We start from the raw sequence: 19,646 nt of genomic DNA on the forward strand, positions 1-19,646 counted from the left end.
TTAGCAAATCATCATGGCTCTCCACTCAAAAATACCGACCTTGAATCACTTTTCACCGAAATAGGTGATATATTAAGTGTTAGTGAAGATGCTGTTGGGAAAATAAAGCTATAGACGTTAGTTAACTTTTATTTAGTCATTACCAGACACCATGGCGGATGGATTACTTGAATCTATACACATTGACAGTTATCTTTTATCAGGATCCAGAACCTCTGCGATCTCTACTCAATCAAAGGCTTTCATATAACGCCTCTGAGTCTCCGCCTCATCGCAGCAGTGAACAGTTCCCAGCTGGTGCATTCCACTGTACAGAACACAGATCTCCTCTCCCAGTCTAGTCCTTAAAGTGCACACAAACCCCAAGAGCAGGGGGCGGGGCCTGAAGGAGCTGGGCGTGGCCTACGCGAGCCGGCGGGGTGGCGTCACTGCGTTGCTAGGAGGCGAGCCGGCGGCAGCGGCCGCAACAGTTGGCCCCTGGCTGACTCAGCCCACAGATCCCGAGTAGAGAACGCGAGCACCGCAGCACCCTCCAGCGAGGCCGGCTGAACCAGGGTAACCGCGGATAGCGGGAGCCGGGCCTGAGCGGATGGGCAGCGAGGACCCGGGCCCTGACCACCGTGCCCCTGGCTCCGTCCCGCCCCGGGAGCGCAAGCCCCGCCCCTTCCGCCCGGCCACCCTGGTACCTGGGTTTTCTGTCTTTTAGGGCGGGTCTTTATTTGGCCCTTCCTACATCTTCGGATAGGCTCCCCAGCTAAACTCTTCTGCTTCCCGAGGCAGCTCAAGTAATGGCTTTTCCATGTAATGCCCGGGTTCAGAGGACTGTCTCTAGCCCTGCTTCTTCTGGGCAAATTATACCTTACAGAAATAGTGATTTATGGCAAAAAGAAAGTGGTTTCTGGCAGACAGAACGCTAACTGTGGGAACGCTCTTAAGGGTGGCTTTATGCTCCACAATCGCTAATTTGCACACCTGGGCTGTGGATCGACCATTGGGGAGTGCTTGGGGTTGGGGGGTGGCACTTTGACTGGGTTCAGAAAATGGTGTTCTGTTTCGGACACAGTGTGAGAACTGAGTTCAGATTAACAGTCACGTTCATTATCTTGGCCAAGGTTTACGTATAGTTTAAAGGGATCCTCAGTTATATTCTCCCACCTGCTTGGAGCACAGATAATGAATTAATGTGAGGAGAGTTGGGGCCCTTAGATTAGGCATGTTGTCATGTTGTGTTATTAGCGTTAAGGGACAGTAGCTTCAGCGACAGTAGGCAGGATCGATCCCTAAAACACTCATCAAAGAGACGCTCAACGTGAAAAGTAGAAAAAGATGTAATTAAGGTGGCACACGGCCAAGAGCGATAAGGAAAAAGGTCCTGGGATCCAGGTTTGTGAACATAAGCTTTAGGGTTAAGGAGAGGAAGAAACTAAGTAGGTCATAAGAGGGGGATGCATAACAAACCGTCTCATTTAAGTTGTGGGTTTCCTGTTGTAGAACTTGCGGTGACTGCTACATCGCAGGTGTCTGCTTTTACATTAGAGCCTTCATTTCTCAGGGACTTGGGTTTGGTGGCATTTTTTCCCCTCCCAGTACACATATAGCCCTTAATAGTGCTTAATGAAATTCAGTTTCTAAAACGTAGACACTCAAGCATTGCCACTTCCTGTTTGTAGTGATACATATATGTATTATAGAAAATATGTATTATATAATATTTTTTTATTCACTATTTTAAAATGCTATGCATAAGTGTTCTTATGTGAGCAAAACTAGAAAACGACTGTTTTTACACAGCCTTACAAAAACAGAAATATATACATACATACATACATATATATATATATAGTTATATATATAGTTATTGTGGTAGTGTCTTCACAGAGTAAAAATTAATGAAAAAGTATTCCTTTCACAAAAGATTGAGGATTCTTTTTTCCTGGCAACAAGTCTAATATTGAAGCATTGATATTTGTATATCCTTTACATCTGATGACATTGTTAGTCTTGCTTTGCAGTTATGAATTTTAAAACAACTTTGTGCTATTTCAAAGACTCACCCATTCTTTATGAAAGGCAGTAGAATAAAATGGACAAAAAAACCCCCAACATGCTTCACCAAAAATATTTGGGAGAATAGCCGTTTTTAAAGAAACATCAGGCCTGAACATCACCATTAATCAGGGGAGAAGACAGCTAAATAATATCCTCAATTTATTAGCACACATTTATAACAGCATTCCATAAAACTAGGTGTGATACAAATGCCTGAAATCCCATCTCTTGGGATGTGAAGCCAGGAGGATCAGAAGTTCAAGATCATCCTCAGGAGTTCGAGCCCGCCTTGGACAATATGAGACCCAGTGTCAAAGATAAAATAAGTGTCTTCTGGTTACAAACAAATTTATATACAAACCTCTTGCCTGGAATTTTACAAATCTCATCTCTAGCATAATAATAATGCCCACAGGTAAATTTCTCGCACTTCCATGTAGGCACTGTTTTCTCATTCTCCTTACTTTTGTGCACCCGGTTAGACTATGAGCTTAAGTTCCCCTGCATCAATCAATCCAAAAGTAGCAGTGAGCATCCTTACCCAAGAGAAGGTCCAGCAGCAGCGCCGCATTTGGATTTGCTCGTGGGTTCCTGGCTGTTCCCAGGTCAGCTCTTTGCATGTTGACTTCCTTCATACTACTATGTACGGCTTTAGCAGGAGCTGGGGTCGCAGACTGCAGGGATTCTGAGGTCATCTGCACTGTGCGTCAGCTGTGAGTTTCTTACTCATCTGTTCTTGCCTTGACAATGAAATATTTTGAAGGAACTCCAGAAGATTACACTGAACTTCCTCAGAAAAAGACCTGCTCAAAAAAATACGTTGATGGAGACTCCAAACCCTCTTCTTGAAGCGTTGAGTGTGGTGGGATGCACACTGGTCATGCTGAATGCTTTTTTTCCCAGACTACCCAATGTAGACCTTGCTCTGTGGACCACGGTAAGGACCATAGATTATCCCATGGCCATCTTACTCACGTCCCTAACCCTCCAGGGCTGCAGCCTGGTGTCTTTCTCAGGTTTTATCTGGAATGGTTGTGATATATTTTATCATCCGGACTTCAACAAGATGTACTTGTGTCCTAGCATGTTAAGTCTGGTCAGTAATTCCTCCAACGGTTTCTGTAGTTTTAACTGTTTCATGGAAGCTCGGGTTTGCCTCAATTCCCGGGAAAGAAGTTTCCTGTATGCTAAACTGCACTTCCATCTATGTTTCCTCCTTGGCCAAATAAGCCGCTTCTGGATCTAGCTATATATCTTTCTGGTAAACTTCATAATCAACCAAGGAACACTTGGGTGCCATAGTTTCTTCCACCTTCTGATTTGTTGATCTGTATCGCTTGGTTTACAAGTTCATTCGGGGCCCTCCCATCCCTCCTGGTCTTCTAGAAGCGGAAGTAAAGGTCTTCAGTTCAAGCTTTATCATGACAAGTTCCTGACTGGACAGAAATACTTGCTGAATTGACTAATTTGGATCCACGAAGAGAAACACCACAGCATTTCCTAAGAAGAGATGTGGAACTTTCTTTAGAAGTTGAGAAAAAGGGAAGAAAATCTGAAATCCCTATCACTAACCTAAAAGGTAAGGCTCCTCACTGGATAAATTGAATACTCCATGAGTACAAGGCTACATCTCCACAGGAGCAGGTACAAGGGAGCGACCACCGAGGGAGCAGGCCTGAGCCAGAGACCTCTTTGGGGCTGGGCCCAAGCCAAGGGCCTCCGTGGGAGAAGGCCCGAGCCAGGGATATCTGTGGGAACAGGTATGAGCTAGTAACCTCAGCCAGAGCAGGCTTGAGCCAGCTACATCAGCAGGAACAGCCTCAAGCAAGCAACTTCCATGGGAGCAGGCCAGAATGATCCTCGAAGAGCACGGAGACCAGGAACACCGAGTGACCTCTCAGGTGACTAGACCCGTGGCCTGACCTCTGGGGTGACTGGAACTGTGGCCCTGACTGCACCACAAGGAGCAACCATCTGAGTCTTGGATACCCTGGCACTTGGAAGATTGATCACCAGAGACACAGCCCAACTATATCAATTAGAGGAAAAGATTGATAGACAAGGTAGGAATATTCTCAAGACCACAAATAGCAACATGACACCAATGAAAACTAGTGACCCTACAACAGCAAGACTTGAACACCCCAATAAAGATGGAGCAGAAAAAAAATGACCTAAAAATAACTTTAGAAGAATATTTGAGGCCCTTAAAGAGGAAATGACAAATCCTTCAAAGAAATGGAGGAAAAGACAAACAAACAATTGGAAGAAATCAACAAATCCATTAAAGAAAACCAAGAAAAAGCAATCAAACCGATGAAAGAAACTATTTAGGACTAGAAAACAGAAATAGAGACAATAAAGAAAATACAAACCGAGGGAATTATAGAAAGAGAAATCATGAGAAAATGATCAAGAACCACAAATGCAAGCATGAACAGCAGAACACAAGAGATGGAAGAGAGAATCTCAAGCACTGAAGATACAATAGAAGAAACAGACTCGTTGGTCAAATAAAAAATTAAATCTAATAAAAGCTTAACACAAAATATGCAGGAAATATGATACATGAAGAAAAGACAAAGCCTAAGAATAATAAAGGATAGAAGAAGAAAAGTATAGTTCAAAAGTACAGAAAATATATTCAACAAAATCATAGAAGGAAACTTTCCTAACCTAAAGAAAGATATGCATATGAAGATACAAGAAGATTACAGAACACCAAATAGACTGGATCAATAAAAAAAAGCTCCCCTCACCACATAATAATCAACACACTAAACATATAGATTAAAGAAAGAATATTAAGAGCAGCAATGGAAAAAGGCCAAGTACCATATAATTGCAGACCTATCAGAATTATACCTGACTTCTCAATAGAAACAATGAAAGGTCCTTGTCAAGTGTTATGCAGACATTAAGAGACCAAGGATGCCAGCACAGACTACTATATCCAGCAAAACTTTCAATCACCATAGACAGACAAAACAAGGTATTCCATGGCAGAACCAGATTTAACCAAAACCTAGACACAAACCCAGCCCTACACAAAGTACTAAAAGGAAAACTCCAACCCAAGAAAGTTGACTACATCCACAAAAACACAGACAACAGATGATCTCACAGCAGCAAATCCCAAAAATGGGAAACACACACAATAACATCACCACCAACAAAAACTAAACAGGAACGAGCAATTACTGGCCACTAATATCCCTTACTATGAATGGGCTCACTCACCTATAAAAAGACACAGGCTAACAGATTGCATACGAAATCAGAATCCATCTTTCTGCTACACACAAGAAACACATCTCAACCTCAAAAACAGACATCATCTCAGAGTAAAGGGTTAGAAAAAATGGACCAATCAAATGGACCTAAGAAACAAGCTGGTGTAGCTATCCTAATATCTAGTAAAATAGATTTCAAACTAAAATCAACCAAAAGAGACAAAGAAGTACATTTCATATTAGTCATAGGAACAATCTATCAAGAGGAAATCTCAATACTGAACATCTATGCCCCAAATACAAAGGCACATTCATATGTAAAAGAAACACTTCTAAAGCTTAAATCACACATTAAAACCCACACACTAATAGTGGAAGACTTTAATACTCCCTTCTCACCACTGGACAGGTCAGTCAGACAAAAAATGAACAGAGAAATAAGGGAACTAACAGATGTTATGACACAAATGGACTTAACAGACATCTATAGAACATTCCATCCAAACATAAAAGAATATATCTTCTTTTCAGCACCTCATGGATCCTTCTCAAAAATTGACCACATACTCGGTAACAAAGCAAACCTCAACAGAAACAAAAACATTGGAACAACCCCATGTATCTTATCAGATCACCATGGCTTAAAATTAGAATTCAACATCAACACTAATTCCAGAAAACCCACAAACACATGGAATTAAACAATGATCACCTGAATCATCAATGGGTCAAGGAAGAAATAAAGAATGAGGTGAAAGACTTCCTAAAATTCAGTGAAAATGATCATACAGCATACCCAAATTTATGGGACACAATGAAATCAGTGTTAAGAGGAAAGTTCACAGCACTAAATGCTTATTTAAAGAAGTTGGAAAAATCCCACATTAGTGAGTTAACAGAGCACCTGAAAACTCTAGAACAAAAAGAAGCAAACTCACCCAGGAGAACTAGATGGCAGGAAACAATCAAAGTGAGAGCTGAAATCAACAAAAAGGAAACAAAGAAGACAATACAAAGAATCAATGAGACAAGGAGTTGATTCTTCGAGAAAAATCAACAAAATAGACAAACCTTTATCCAAACTAAACAAAAGGCAGAGAGGGAATATCCAAATTTAAAAAATTAGAAGTGAAAGGGGGACATAACAACAGACATGGAGGAAATCCAGAGAATCATTAGGTTATATTTCAAAAACCAGTACTCCACAAAATTGGAAAACTTAAAGGAAATGAGCAATTTTCTGGATAAAAATCACTTACCAAAATGAAATCAAGACCAGATAAGCAAATTAAGTAGAACTATACTGCTAAAGAAATAGAAACAGTCACCAAAGTCTCAAAATAAAAAAATCCAGAATCAGATAGTTTCAGTGAAGAATTATACAAAATTTTCAAAGAACTAATACCAATACCCCTTAAATGTTCCATGAAATAGAAACAGAAGGAACATTGTCAAACTCTTTTTATGAAGCTACAATTACCCTGATACCCAAACCACACAAAAACATTGCTAAGAAAAAGAATTACCAGACCAATCTCACTTATATACATTGATGGAAAATTACTCATTAAAATATTGGCAAACCAAGTCCAAGATCACATCAGAAAAATCATCCACCATGATCAAGTTGACTTCATCCCAGAGATGCAGGGATGCTTCAGCATACCAACATCTGTCAATGTAATTCACCATATAAACAGAATGGAAAAAAAATCCCACATGATCATCTCATTAGATGCTGAAAAAGCCTTCAACAAAATACAACATCCCTTCATGATAAAGGTGTTGGAGAGAGCAGGGATACAAGGGACATACCTAAACATAATAAAGGCAATATGCAGCCAACAGCCAACATCAGACTAAATGGAGAGGAACTCACAGTGATCCCACTGAAATCAGTAACAAAACAAAGTTTTCTACTCTCTCCATATCTATTCAATATAGTACTTCAGGTCCTAGCTAGACAATAAGACAACAATAGGAGATCAAGGGTATACAAATTGGAAAAGAAGAAGTCAAACTCTCGCTGTTTGTTGATGATATGATAGTTTACATAACTGACCACAAAAATTGTATCAAGGAACTTCTACAACTCATAAACATCTTCAATAATGTAGCAGGATACAAGATTAACTCGGAAAAAAATCAGTAGTCCTCCTGTACACAGATGATAAATAGACTGAGAATGAAATCAGAGAAACATCACCCTTCACAATAGCCACAAACAGCATAAAATATCTTGGAGTAACACCAACCAAACAAGTGGAAGACCTGAACATTAAATCTTTGAAGAAAGAAATTGAAGAAGACACTAGAAATTGGAAAGACCTCCCATGCTCTTGGATAAGTAGAATTAACATAGTAAAAATGGCAATCTTATCAAAAGCAATCTACAGATTCAATGCAATGCCCATCAAAATCCCAACAAAATTCTTCACAGACCTCAAAAGAACAATACTCAACTTCATATGGAAAAGCAAAAAATCCAGGATAGCCAAAACAATCTTGTACAATAAAATAACTTCTGGAGGCATCACAATCCCCGACTTCAAGCTCTGCTACAGAATTACAGTACAGAAAACAGCTTGGTATTGACATAAAAACAGACAGGAGGACCATGGAACCGAGCTGAAGACCCGGATTTCAGTCCAAGAACCTATGAAAACCTAATTTTTCACAAAGAAGCAAAAAAATATACAATGGATAAAAAAGCATATTCAACAAATGGTGCTGGCATAACTAGATATCAACATGTAGAAGAATAAAAACAGATCCATATTTATCACCATGCACAAAAGTCAAGTCCAAATGGATCAAAGACCTCAACATAAAACCAACCACACTGAACCTCATAGAAGAGAAAATGGAAAGTATACTTGAACACACTGGCACAGGATACCATTTCCTAAAACCTCAGTAGCACAGACACTGAGAAAAAAATTAATAAATGGGACCTCCTGAAACTAACTGAGAAGCTTCTGTAAAGCAAAGGACAGTCAACAAGACAAAACAACAGCCTACAAAATGGGAGAAGATCTTCACCAACCCACATTGGACAGAGGGCTGATCTCCAAAATATACAAAGAACTCAAGAAAATGGAGTACAGACCTAAACAGAGAACTCTCAGCAGAGGAATCTAATATGGCTGAAAGACATTTAAGAAAATGCTCAACATCTTTACCCATCAAAGAAATGTAAATCAAAACAACTCCAAGATCCCACCTTTCACCTGGAAGAATGACCACAATCAAAAACACTGATGACAACTTATGCTGGAGAGGTTGTGGGGGAACCTGCATTGCTGGTCGGAGTGCAAACTGCTACAGCCACTTTGGATATCAGTATGGCAATTTCTCAGAAAATTAGGAACCAACCTTCCTCAAGACCCAGCAATACCACTTTTGGGTATATATCCAAAGGATACTCAATCATACCACAAGGTCATGTGCTCAGCTATGTTCATAGCAACCTTTTTTGTCATAGTCAGAACCTGTAAACAACCTAAATGTCCCTCGACTGAATAATGGATAAGGATAATGGAGACTGTTGTTCCCACAACATTCCCAGGTCTTCCTTATAATTAAAAGCAGGTGACCAGGCACCACAGCCCAAAGGAACTGGGGCGGCGAACTCTCAAGACTGCTTCCGGCTGATTGTGGGCGTCGTCTTTGGGGGGGCACGAGAGAAGGCTGGGTGCTGGTCACATCCTGGCATAGCTGGTCTCTTTGCTTCTGACCGATGTCTGTGGCATGGGAATGTCTGGTGTCCCTAAGGTATTGGCAGAACAAAGAACAAAGTTAAATTAAGGTAAAAAAAAAATTTAGGACCAGGGAATTGAGAGGGATGTATCTGACCTGTTTAAGGTGGATTCTTTAATTCAGCTCCCTGGAACTCACAAGAACTCCTTGGGTTTGTGAAAACAGAAGTTTTAGACATGTAGTGACTGTAGCATAAGAGATAAATTTGGTTTGAAATTTGTTTGGTGAGGTCACCTTGCAAAACCTCTCACCAGTTTAAAATATATGTATTATTATGTATAAAAAGAACAAACAGAAATTGGGCGATGTGGACGACTCTGATGGGCCCTATCAGAGACATGCCATTGCTCAAAACACATTTAACAGAGTTAGCATGAGGAGTTTAGTGAAAACCAAGTGAAGAGGCAGGGTAAAACCAGGAGAGTGTGGTCATGTGATCTGGCCCTCAGCCAAGATGGCGGAGAAAGTCACCTGACCCATCTGGCCCTCAGCCAAGATGGCGATCGCCACATGTTGTCTGCTCTGTGGTGAGCCGCCATGCCATAACAAAAAGCCGCAGAGGGGAGGGGCAAAAGGCTGGAACCGAAAAAACGGCCGTTTAAATTTTTTTTAAGGTAGTTGGGGCCATTTTGGACAAAAACTGAGTAAGTGTAAGGCATTAAAGCATGAGGCCGGAGTGATAGGTCTGGATGGCTTGGCTCCCATGGTCAAGGCAGTGAAAACACCCACAAAAACCGTGGCACCTCAAGCCTACAACGAGAACGGCTCCCCGTTAAGGCAAGATGCAGATGGCACGAACACCCAGGCCCTGTGAACAGGCATCTGAGCTCACAGAAGGGGTGTTATAACCTGGCTGAATCAACTCAAGCCTCCAATGGGAGAGGAATTCCCGGGCAGGAGGGATTCAGCCGAGGTCAGGCCGCACCATAGCGGACGAACACCCAGGCCCTGTGAACAGGCGTCCGAGCTCACAGGGGGGGTGCTATAACCTGGCTGAATCGACTCGAGCCTCCAACGGGAGAGGGATTCCCAGGCAGGAGGGATTCAGCCAAGGTCAGGCCACACCGTAGCGGCGTGCTGCACCGTAGCAGCAGTTATGACAAAAAGAAGGAAGAAAAGGAATGAAAAAAGAAAAAGAGGGAGAACTGGAGACCCTGGGCCTCCAGGCACGGGTGAGCTGAGGGGCTGGCTAAGGCCACACCATCCCAGGCACGGGCTTAGCACAGGAGACAAGCCGAATTGAATGCCAGTGAAGGGAACAACCGAGGCCCTGAAAGCCCGCGGTTGGAGGTCCCCCATCCCTAGAAACCGTGAAGGGTTGCCGGGATCTCAACGGTCAATCCCTTGGGTTAAAAGAGATGGTTAAGCTGGCCGAGATGGGGACACTCATGATTAGTTGATTTGTTGTTTGGAGGAGCTGCGTCCAGGCAGATGGAACACGTGGGTCATTGTAGAGAAGGTCCTCGAGTCCTGATTCTGCCCCAGGAGGGAGCTCAGAGTCCCGGACAGCGCCTACAGCCAGCAAGTGGAAGTCTGGGGCGGGCGAATCATCCGAGTCACGCGGCTCCAAAATGTTGTTCTTTTTTTAAAAAATGCTCCAAGATCCCCATGGCAGTAGGCAGCAGAAATGGCTGCCGGTCCCAGAGCGGCGGCCCGAGCGGTGGCGGGAGGCCATGTGGCGGCAGACAGCGGCTGGTCTCAGAGCAGTGGTGGTGGGCCATGTGGCAGCAGGCAGTGGGCCCCAGGAAGAGATGGCTGCTGGTCCCTGAGCAATGGCTGGTTCCAGGCAGGGAGACACATGGCGGGTGGGCAGAAGACAGAAACATGGATAGACACGACATGCAGGGTGAGGTTGAATGTTTATTCAGGGGGTTATGGAGGAGGAAGGGTAAAGGGGGGACAGAGAGAGAGGGAGGAGAGAGAGAGAGAGAAGAGGAGAAAGAGACAGAGAAGGGGGGAAGCAGAGAAGTGGGGAGAGAGGCAGAAGTGAAGCTGCCTCTCCGAGAGGAAGATGGAAAAGAGAGCGAGCTCAGGCTGGAAGCTGAAGATCAGTCTGCCTCAGCGGATGGGGGAGGGAGTGGGCGTGGCTTGTCTCTTAAAGGGACCAAAACCATAACATTCCCAGGTCTTCCTTATAATGAAAAGCATGCACGTCAAGGAAGCAGAAAAGGAAGGGCCCAAGATGGTGGCGGGCAGGTCAGAGGTAATGGGAGTGGGCGTGGCTTGTCCCTTAAAGCAACAGGAAAAGCACAACAGAGACAGCAGAAAAAAAAATGACATCTTGAAATTTGTGGACAAATGGATGGATCTAGAGAACATCATACTGAGTGAGGTAACCCAGACCCAGAAAGACAAATATCATATGTACTCATTCGTAAGTGACTTTTAGACATAAAGCAAAGAAAATACAGCCTACAATTCACAATCCCAGAGAACCTAGACAACAATGAGGACCCTAAGAGAGCCATATGTGCATCTATTCTACATGGGGAGCAGAAAAAGACAAGATCTTCTGAGTAAATTGGGAGCATGGGGACATTGGCAGAGGATAGAAGGGGAGGGGACAGGAAAGGAGGGGAGCAGAGAAAAATATATAGCTCAATAAAAACAAAACAAAATAAAAGGGTCACATATCTTTTTTTTTTTTAATATCAAGTTCAGTCAGATGTGGGTTTTTCCACAATGTTTTTTGTTTGTTTGTTTTTGTTTGTTTTCTGGGTACTTTGGTTTCTTGTTTCTCTCAGTTTAATGTCTACCAGCTTTTATGATTTCCCTTTAGTCATGACTGAAGTTTTACAAAAGCCCTGTTCTCCTTTTCACTCCTGTTTGACTTCTTTCCCACCTAGAGATGTCAGGTCACAGTGTCTGAGACACTTCTTGTCAGAAAGACAAATGCATTTTTATTAGTCCCCCTGCCCCAATGGCCAAAGTAAAGCACTGCATTTTAAAGTCCCGAGTGTCACTATCAGAAGTAGCAATGGCATTGTATTTTCCCATAGTCACTGAAGTATTTAAGCAAGGAATGTTTATCTCTTCAAAACGTACCTCCCATTCCAAAGATAGTAAGTTTATCTCTTCAAAACGTACCTCCCATCCCAAAGATAGTAAGGGATAGTTAATTCTAGATAAATGTGAGCGTGGCCATGGCATGAGAACATGGATTCAGGTTCCTCTGCTTGCTATCTTCCACCACGGAAGAGAATAAATGAAGTTTGTTACCATAGAGCAAAAGTCAGGCGAAAAAATAATGCATTTGTCAATTACATTGACATAATTACGGACATAAGAGGGGCAGGTTGGAACAGAGCAAGGGAATAGCTTCTGTCGATTTTTGTTATTATAAAATTCTTACCTAGTGGTCTGCTAAGTAACAAATCTGTTTTCCTCACAGTCATAGATACGTTAGCTCAGAGCCGGAGGTTGAAAGTAAATGCTGTTCAGCACCCGAGGAAGTTCCTGCTGATGTTGTTTGAACTGCAGCACCTGCTCTGGGCAGGTGGTCTGTCTGTGCGATCCCGAGCACAGAATGCTTCACAGAGCTTCACGAGGCTCACTTTCCGTTTGCTTTTTCCTAAACTAGACACGAAATAGTCTCGTTCTGTTATGATGAAATTGGCGTTACATTTCCAGATGTCTGATAGATAATGTCTTTAAGATGGGCATTCCCGCTGAGAAAAACTTCCCTTCCTGAAGCTTTGCCTGGGTGTGGCACCCTTTTCCTCCTCCCGTAGCCTGCAGAAGTTTCATGTGTGTTGCTTACACTGAAAGTGGCAAAAGACGTGGCACTCAGGAAAATATCTTTTTATCTTCAAGGTTATTACTTTTTTTTTTTAAAAGATTTATTTATTAAGCATACAATGTACTGCTGGCAAGGAAGGCACCAGATCTCATTACAGATGGTTGTGAGCCACCATGTGGTTGCTGGGAATTGAACTCGGGACCTCTGGAAGAGCAGCCAGTGCTCTTACCCTCTGAGCCATCTCTCCAGCCCCAAGGTTATTACTTTTAATTAAGAATTTTTAAATACAATATTTTCTTATTTTACATCTATCCCTGTTCCCACTCCCTCCCCTCCTCCTGCTCCACCCCCATCCACTCCTCAGAAAGGGTAAGGCTTCCCATGGGGAGTCAACAAAAGTGTATGATTCTTGCTTAAGGCAGATATTTTTGAATGATACAAGCAAATCAAAGCATCCTATTGTCAAACAGCTAAGCCTAGAGTAAAAATGATGGGGAAACAAAACTAACCCCAAACCACAAACCTAAGAAAACAAGATTTGTCTATAGACACAGTAAAGTGATTCAGCCACTAACTTCATAGAAAATATGACTAATTTTGAATATTTTAAAAGTTTTTTTTATTATTTTAGAATTATTTTTATGACATGTATTCATGTCTTAAGAAGCCGTGTACACATGGGTGCAGTGCCCATGGAGGCCAGTAGAGGGTGCTGATGGGCCTCCTAGGGGTTGGAGGTTCTGGTGGCTGTGCGTGCTTGAGTTGGTGCTGAGATTAAACTTTGGAAGCTGTAGCCACTGTGCAATCTCTCTAGCCACTCGAGTGGGTTTACTTTGTTTGTTTGTTGTCTGAGACAGTCTCGCTGTGTAGCTTTGGCTGTCCTGGAACAAGCAGCTGGTCTCAAACTCACAGAAACTCAATTGTCTCTGTATGGATTAAACATGCGCACCACTACACCTGGCTTGAATGTATCTTTAATAAATGAATTCACATTTTTCCCTCTCTTGATTCTTCAAATCATATTTGTGTGTGTGTGTGTGTGTGTGTGTCAGCTTCCCTACACGAGTGGACTGCCAAGCTCTGCTACATCTTTTCAACTCACTTGTTAGTCATCGCTAGTGAATGGTGCCTTGGGGATGTAATGAACTTCACAGTGAAATGAATGGAATTATAAAATAAGAAACCTTTTTGCTTTGTCAGGCTTTCCCTATTTTAAAAAGACTCTCACAATACTGTAACAATGAAGTCAATAAGAGGCAGCATGAACCTAAATCTAAAAACACACACTCTAACAAAGGCCTAATCTTCTCTAGTCTAACCAACGTGCATGTCAGTTTGCACACTGGAAAAAATGCACAAAGCAGTCCCGATTCTTTATCCAGTGTGTGGTTGCTATTTTCATCAGAAGTAGAGCTATACTAGTCCAGTGATTTCATTTACATTAGTTTAACTCTGGAGCTAAACCGAACAAAGGTGGGACTGTGATTTCCAAAGAGAATGTAAACAGCCTTCTATTTAGAATGTGATAATGTAAGCAATGGGGCAAAAAATCTAGAGGACGCAGGGGGAGCGTAGACAAGCTCCTGTCTGTCCCAGGCCAGCCCCTTAGTACTCAAACCAGAAGCTAAACCAAGGCCTCAGTCTCCTGATAGCCTCCCTTTTACTAACCGTGAGAAGAGACTTGAAGGCTACATTTTCCACACTGAGGAAATAGTCAAGGAAATCCAGCAAGTCTGTCTTTCCCTTTTCCTGCTTTTCCCTTTTTAAAGCCAAATGTATTCCATTTGTAAAGGCATTTGCTGTGAGTCTGCTCATATGCTCCTGATTCATCCTATGTTTGGGATGCTGTTCACCCAGTGGCAAGGAGGGATATCTCTAATTGATATGAGGATAGTTTTTCCTTTCCTATCATTGTACTTTAATGTGTTTCTTGGCCTTTAAAATAATAACCTAATGAGAATTTGTTGCAGTGATCAAAAATACATAAATTCCCTTAAGGATCTTCTTTATGAATTATGTCAATGAATTTTAGACAAAATAAAATTTTTTTAATAGAATGGATTCAAGGAATCATGGTGAAAATTTTGGGTACTTAGTGTCAGCTAAATAATCTTTTGTAACAAAATAAGTATTTGAGAAAAACAAATACAAGGCAATGCCTTTGAAAAACTGACTGTGGTGTTGGGGTGTGTAGCTCAGTGGTAGAATGCTTGCCTAGGACTCATGAGGTCCTGAGTTCAGTCCCAGTAACCGGGGAAAAGCTCAGCAATAGAAGTTTGCTTTATAGACAGTTAATATGAATCAAGCTTGGATAGCTGAATGACCAGTAGTAACCCTGGAAGCCGTAGCATGGAATTGGTCCAGTTGTCCTCCCACGCTAGTCTACCAGAGGGCGGTGTGACACTGTGACCCAAGAAGATAGATTACGATGTCTTCAGAAATTAATGGAAGGTGCATCTCGGGAACAAGAAGGGGAGAGAAAGAAGAGTGATTTGTAGGCAGCGCAGAGCGGCCTCACCCCAGGTCCTCCTGCCTTGGCCTCCCAAGTCCGTCACCGTGCCTTGCTAAGAATGATTGTCCCGAGGTTCCTTTTTTAAAAGAGGGAGGAGGAAGAGAGCGAGACTATAAACCAATGGAATAGTGGTGGGATATTTTGACGATATATTGAGCAGATACAACTGACAGTGTGTTTTCGTAAATGTACACTATCTAGTGTCCAGAAACCAAGAATGGCTATTTTGGAACATTACTTAGCAACTCCAAATACGATCTTGATGGTGAAATTAGTTATTCTCTGCGTGTCTTCCAGGGCTTAAGAGTATTTTGGGTGCATTGTTTTGTTTTCCCAAAAATAACAGTCTTGGAAATGAATGTTAAAGTGTGAAATTTTACTGAGGTATTTTGTTTTATTTTATTATTATTTTTTTGAGAAAGGGTTTCTCTGTAACTTTGGTGCCTGTCCTGGAACTAGCTCTTGTAGACCAGGTTGGTCTTGAACTCACAGAGATCCGCCTGTCTTCGCCTCCCAAGTGCTGGGATTAAAGGCGTGTGCCACCACCGCCCAGCAAGGTTCTCTTTTTTTTTTTCTTGTTATTGTTCATTCTAAATGTTTTGAAAATTGCAGTCAGCATGTTACCTACTAAATTGTTCTAACCTCTTTCAGAAATAATTGCTAGGAAGGCCTCCGTAGCCATGGCGAGTTCTGACGTGAAACCGAAATCCATAAGTCGCGCCAAGAAATGGTCAGAAGAAATAGAGAACCTGTACAGATTCCAGCAAGCAGGGTATCGGGACGAGATCGAGTACAGACAAGTGAAGCAAGGTGCTATGGTAAGATTGATGGCTCTTCAAGCTTGCTAAAAAACCAGCTTCACAGAGGAGGAAAAGTATCTTAATAACAGAGTAACAAAACACCACTGAAAGGAATTCTCTGAAACTCCCGTCTCAAGAGAGGGAGACAAAAGCCCCTGAAGGTGGTCTATAAGTTGGGGGCCAGTGTGCTCCTTTGGCTAGGCACATTCACTTTCTGAACTACTGCGCTCTCTAATACAGGAGTCTTCAAACGGTCATTTTCCTTACTCTGGTAACTCTATTATCATATATTCAGTTGTGGTCAAACATTATTTCCCCTCTGCTTATTTTGACAGTAAATTAGAAAGGAGTTGTATATATTAGCTTCTTCTTTTCTTGTTTTTTTTTTTCTTGAGATAAGATCTCACTCGAAACTAGGCTAACCTTGAATTCCCTAGTGAGCACTTCAGATAAGCATCAGTCCTCCTACTAGTGCTTCCCAGGCTCTGGGATTACAGGAGCAAACATCACATCTGTGTAGCTACACTCTACAATTAACAACTAATTTAACATTAATGGATAGCAAGCTAAATAACTCACACCATTGGGTGCCTCCCGATTTGACCATTTACCTGACCGTGGAGTTTTCCCTCCTGCAATTCTTATAGTTGATGCTGACAGAGCGACCTGGAGTTCTCTGAAGAGCCAGTAGGTGTGTATACACTAACAAGGGTGTCTTTGGAACCTGGTGAAGGGATAAGAATTTGTCCCAGCATCTTGGGAACACCCCCTTTCCCTGTTGGTGGCAGCTCTGACTTAAGCGTTAGAAACAAGCTTTGTAGCTATTTTCCTACAAAGCAAATGCAGCTGGACCTGCCACGCTGACCAGATGTGTGGGGTCTGTTTCTACTGTCACATAATCAAAGCAGGCAAGAGAAGACACAAGGTCCGGGCATTGTGACACATGCCTGAGATCCCAGCTCTCAGAAGACTCGGGATCTTAAGCTTGGGCTACATTGGGAGAGTTTGTCTCAAGCAAAACAGGTGAAAGAGTTGGAAAGGAAAAGCGGGCAAATTTACCAGAAAATAGTAGACACGGTTCACCAAATAGTGCACTCATTTTTCCTTCCAGTTGCAGGCTGTGATTTATAGGAGGGCTGGGAAAGGGAAGGGCTGCCTGTATCGGCCCTCTTAAAGAAAAGGGTTTGATTTTCCAAAACTTGAACTTTTGATAATGATAAAGTGTATCTCACAAAATTTAGAAGGATCATTTTTATCAATAAAAAGAACACATTGGGTCCCAGAATGCACTGTGATGAGTTATGGACCAAAGAAAAGTTATTACTTGAGACTTAACAAGTTCCTAGAACACATATGTGTGTGCAAGCACACACACACACACACACACACACACACACACACACACACACACACTGTGGCTGGACATGTAGCTTTGTTAGTAGAGTGCTTGCCTCGTATGCATGAAGCCACCCTGGGCTCCATTTCTAACACCACATAAACCGAGCACGGTTGTAATTACACGCCTGTAATCCTCAGGTGGATGCAAAAGATCAGAAGTTCAAGGTCATCCTTGGGCTACTTGCCACAGACAGAAAATTACATGAAATATTGTCTGAAACTAACAACAAAGCCACCACTTACTAACCTGCTCAAGAAAGCATAATATTGAAGCTGGAGAGAAAGAAGAAAGCATGCAAACCAGATCAAGGCAAACGATAAACAAATGAGACAGAACAGGGACTAGTGGGGAGAAGAAAGGATTGCTGAGGGCTCTATAGGTTCAAGTTCTATTAAAAATTGGACTTGATCATCAACTTGAAGCTTGGGTAGAAGTGCATAGGTGCCTTCCGTTAGTCCAGAGGTTCTCAACCTTTCTAATTCTGTGATATTTAATACAGTTCCTTATGTTGTGGTGACCCCAACCATAAAGTACTTCATTGTTATCTCATAACTATAATTTTGCTACCGTTATGTATGAATTGTAATACAAATATATGATATGCAGGATATCTGATAAGCGATCTCTGTAAGGGTCCTTTAACCCCAAAGGGTTGTGACCCACAGGTTGAGAACCACTGCTTAATTCCTAGACTAAAGCCTGTGATCAGCATAGCTGTTAGCGCAGGGGCCTGGGCTCCCCCAATTTCCTCCAGCAGCACTCATTGTTGAACTTGCAATGCTTCCAATCACTCAGAAACCTAAAAACAACGCATTTTAAATTATTTGGCATGTATCTCCAATCTTGGCGGTGGTGTAGACGCTGAAACCTCGAACCTGGCCTGTAAAGAGAAGCACATTTCAGTGTTGTGTCCTCCAGAGTAAGGCCGGAAACTGACGTTTGCTTCATGTGAGCACACAGTGCTCTCCCCAAAAGCAGAAGGATCTTAAAACTTTACGTCAGCCTTTAATTGATCATTTATTTATTGTCTATCTAGTGTTCTGCCTGCCTACATGCCTGCACGGCACACAGATCTCATTAGGGGGTGATTGTGAGCCACCATGTGGCTGCTGGGAATTGAACTCAGGACCTCTGGAAGAGCAACCAGTGCTCTTAACCTCTGAGCCATCTCCCCAACCCCCAGACTTTAATTTTTGATACAAGTGTTTGATGGTAAAATGATATGAAATAAAACTGGCGTGACCACATTCTCATTCTCGCCCTTCCTGTGCAGGTAGACCGCTGGCCAGAGACAGGCTATGTGAAGAAGCTTCAACGGAGGGACAATACTTTCTACTACTATGACAAGCAGAGGGAATGCGAGGACAAGGAAGTCCATAAAGTGAAAGTTTACGCCTACTGACCTTCTCATTCCTTTGGCTTGTCAATCTTATTTTAAGAATTCATTGTTAACACTTTCCATCATGTAAATGTCATTTTACAAAACAATTCAAAATGCTGTCTTTAATTCAGTGTCTTACAACATAAACACCATGGAACCTGGTACTGGCCAGACTGGTCATCCTTGCTGGTTCTGAACAGTTCTGCAGTTGCACAAAGTCTTAGCTTTGGGCCCTGCCCCTCAACCTCCTTCTGAGCATTTTAGTGGCTCCATTGGGAATCCAACCCTTTGGAAGCCACTCCAAGGGTTAGACTATGTATTTATTTATTTTAGTGGCTCCATTGGGAATCCAACCCTTTGGAAGCTGCTCCAAGGGTTAGACTATATATTTATTTCCTTACAGCAGATCAATACTTCACTTAGAGCTTGCTCCTAGCCTTTCTCTGTCTACAATAGCACTTGCATTTTCTAACCTGAGGGTTTTGTTTTTCCTCTTGCATCTTTTGCCTCTTGCAGAACATAGTGGAAATACAAAGTATGATACCTACCCTGGAGGAGCCCTCCACAAATGTAGAAACGTGCAAATGTAGACATGTATCTAACGTGCATGTGACTGTACGTAGGGTTAGTCCAGCATCACAAGAAGAGCGAGAACACACACACACACACACACACACACACACAGAGGGAAGGAGGGAAAGACAGAGGAAGAGGGAGGGGCCCTGAGAAATTACACATCAGGCCTGTAATCTAGAAGGAGGAAGATTTATTCTG

At 42.4% G+C, this 19,646-nt stretch overlaps 1 protein-coding gene across 1 annotated transcript; it reads left to right on the plus strand.

Moving 5' to 3' along the window:
* Positions 1-618: 618 nt before the first annotated feature.
* On the plus strand, positions 619-18,945 carry Meig1 (meiosis/spermiogenesis associated 1). Its single transcript, XM_075971101.1, has 3 exons — positions 619-682; positions 15,944-16,110; positions 18,765-18,945. The coding sequence occupies exons 2-3, from the start codon at positions 15,973-15,975 to the stop codon at positions 18,891-18,893; spliced, it is 267 nt and encodes an 88-aa protein (XP_075827216.1). The 5' UTR covers positions 619-682; positions 15,944-15,972; the 3' UTR covers positions 18,894-18,945.
* The last annotated feature ends 701 nt before the right edge of the window (positions 18,946-19,646 follow it).

This window comes from Microtus pennsylvanicus, chromosome 4 (assembly GCF_037038515.1).
Source record: "Microtus pennsylvanicus isolate mMicPen1 chromosome 4, mMicPen1.hap1, whole genome shotgun sequence".
NCBI lineage: Eukaryota > Metazoa > Chordata > Mammalia > Rodentia > Cricetidae > Microtus > Microtus pennsylvanicus.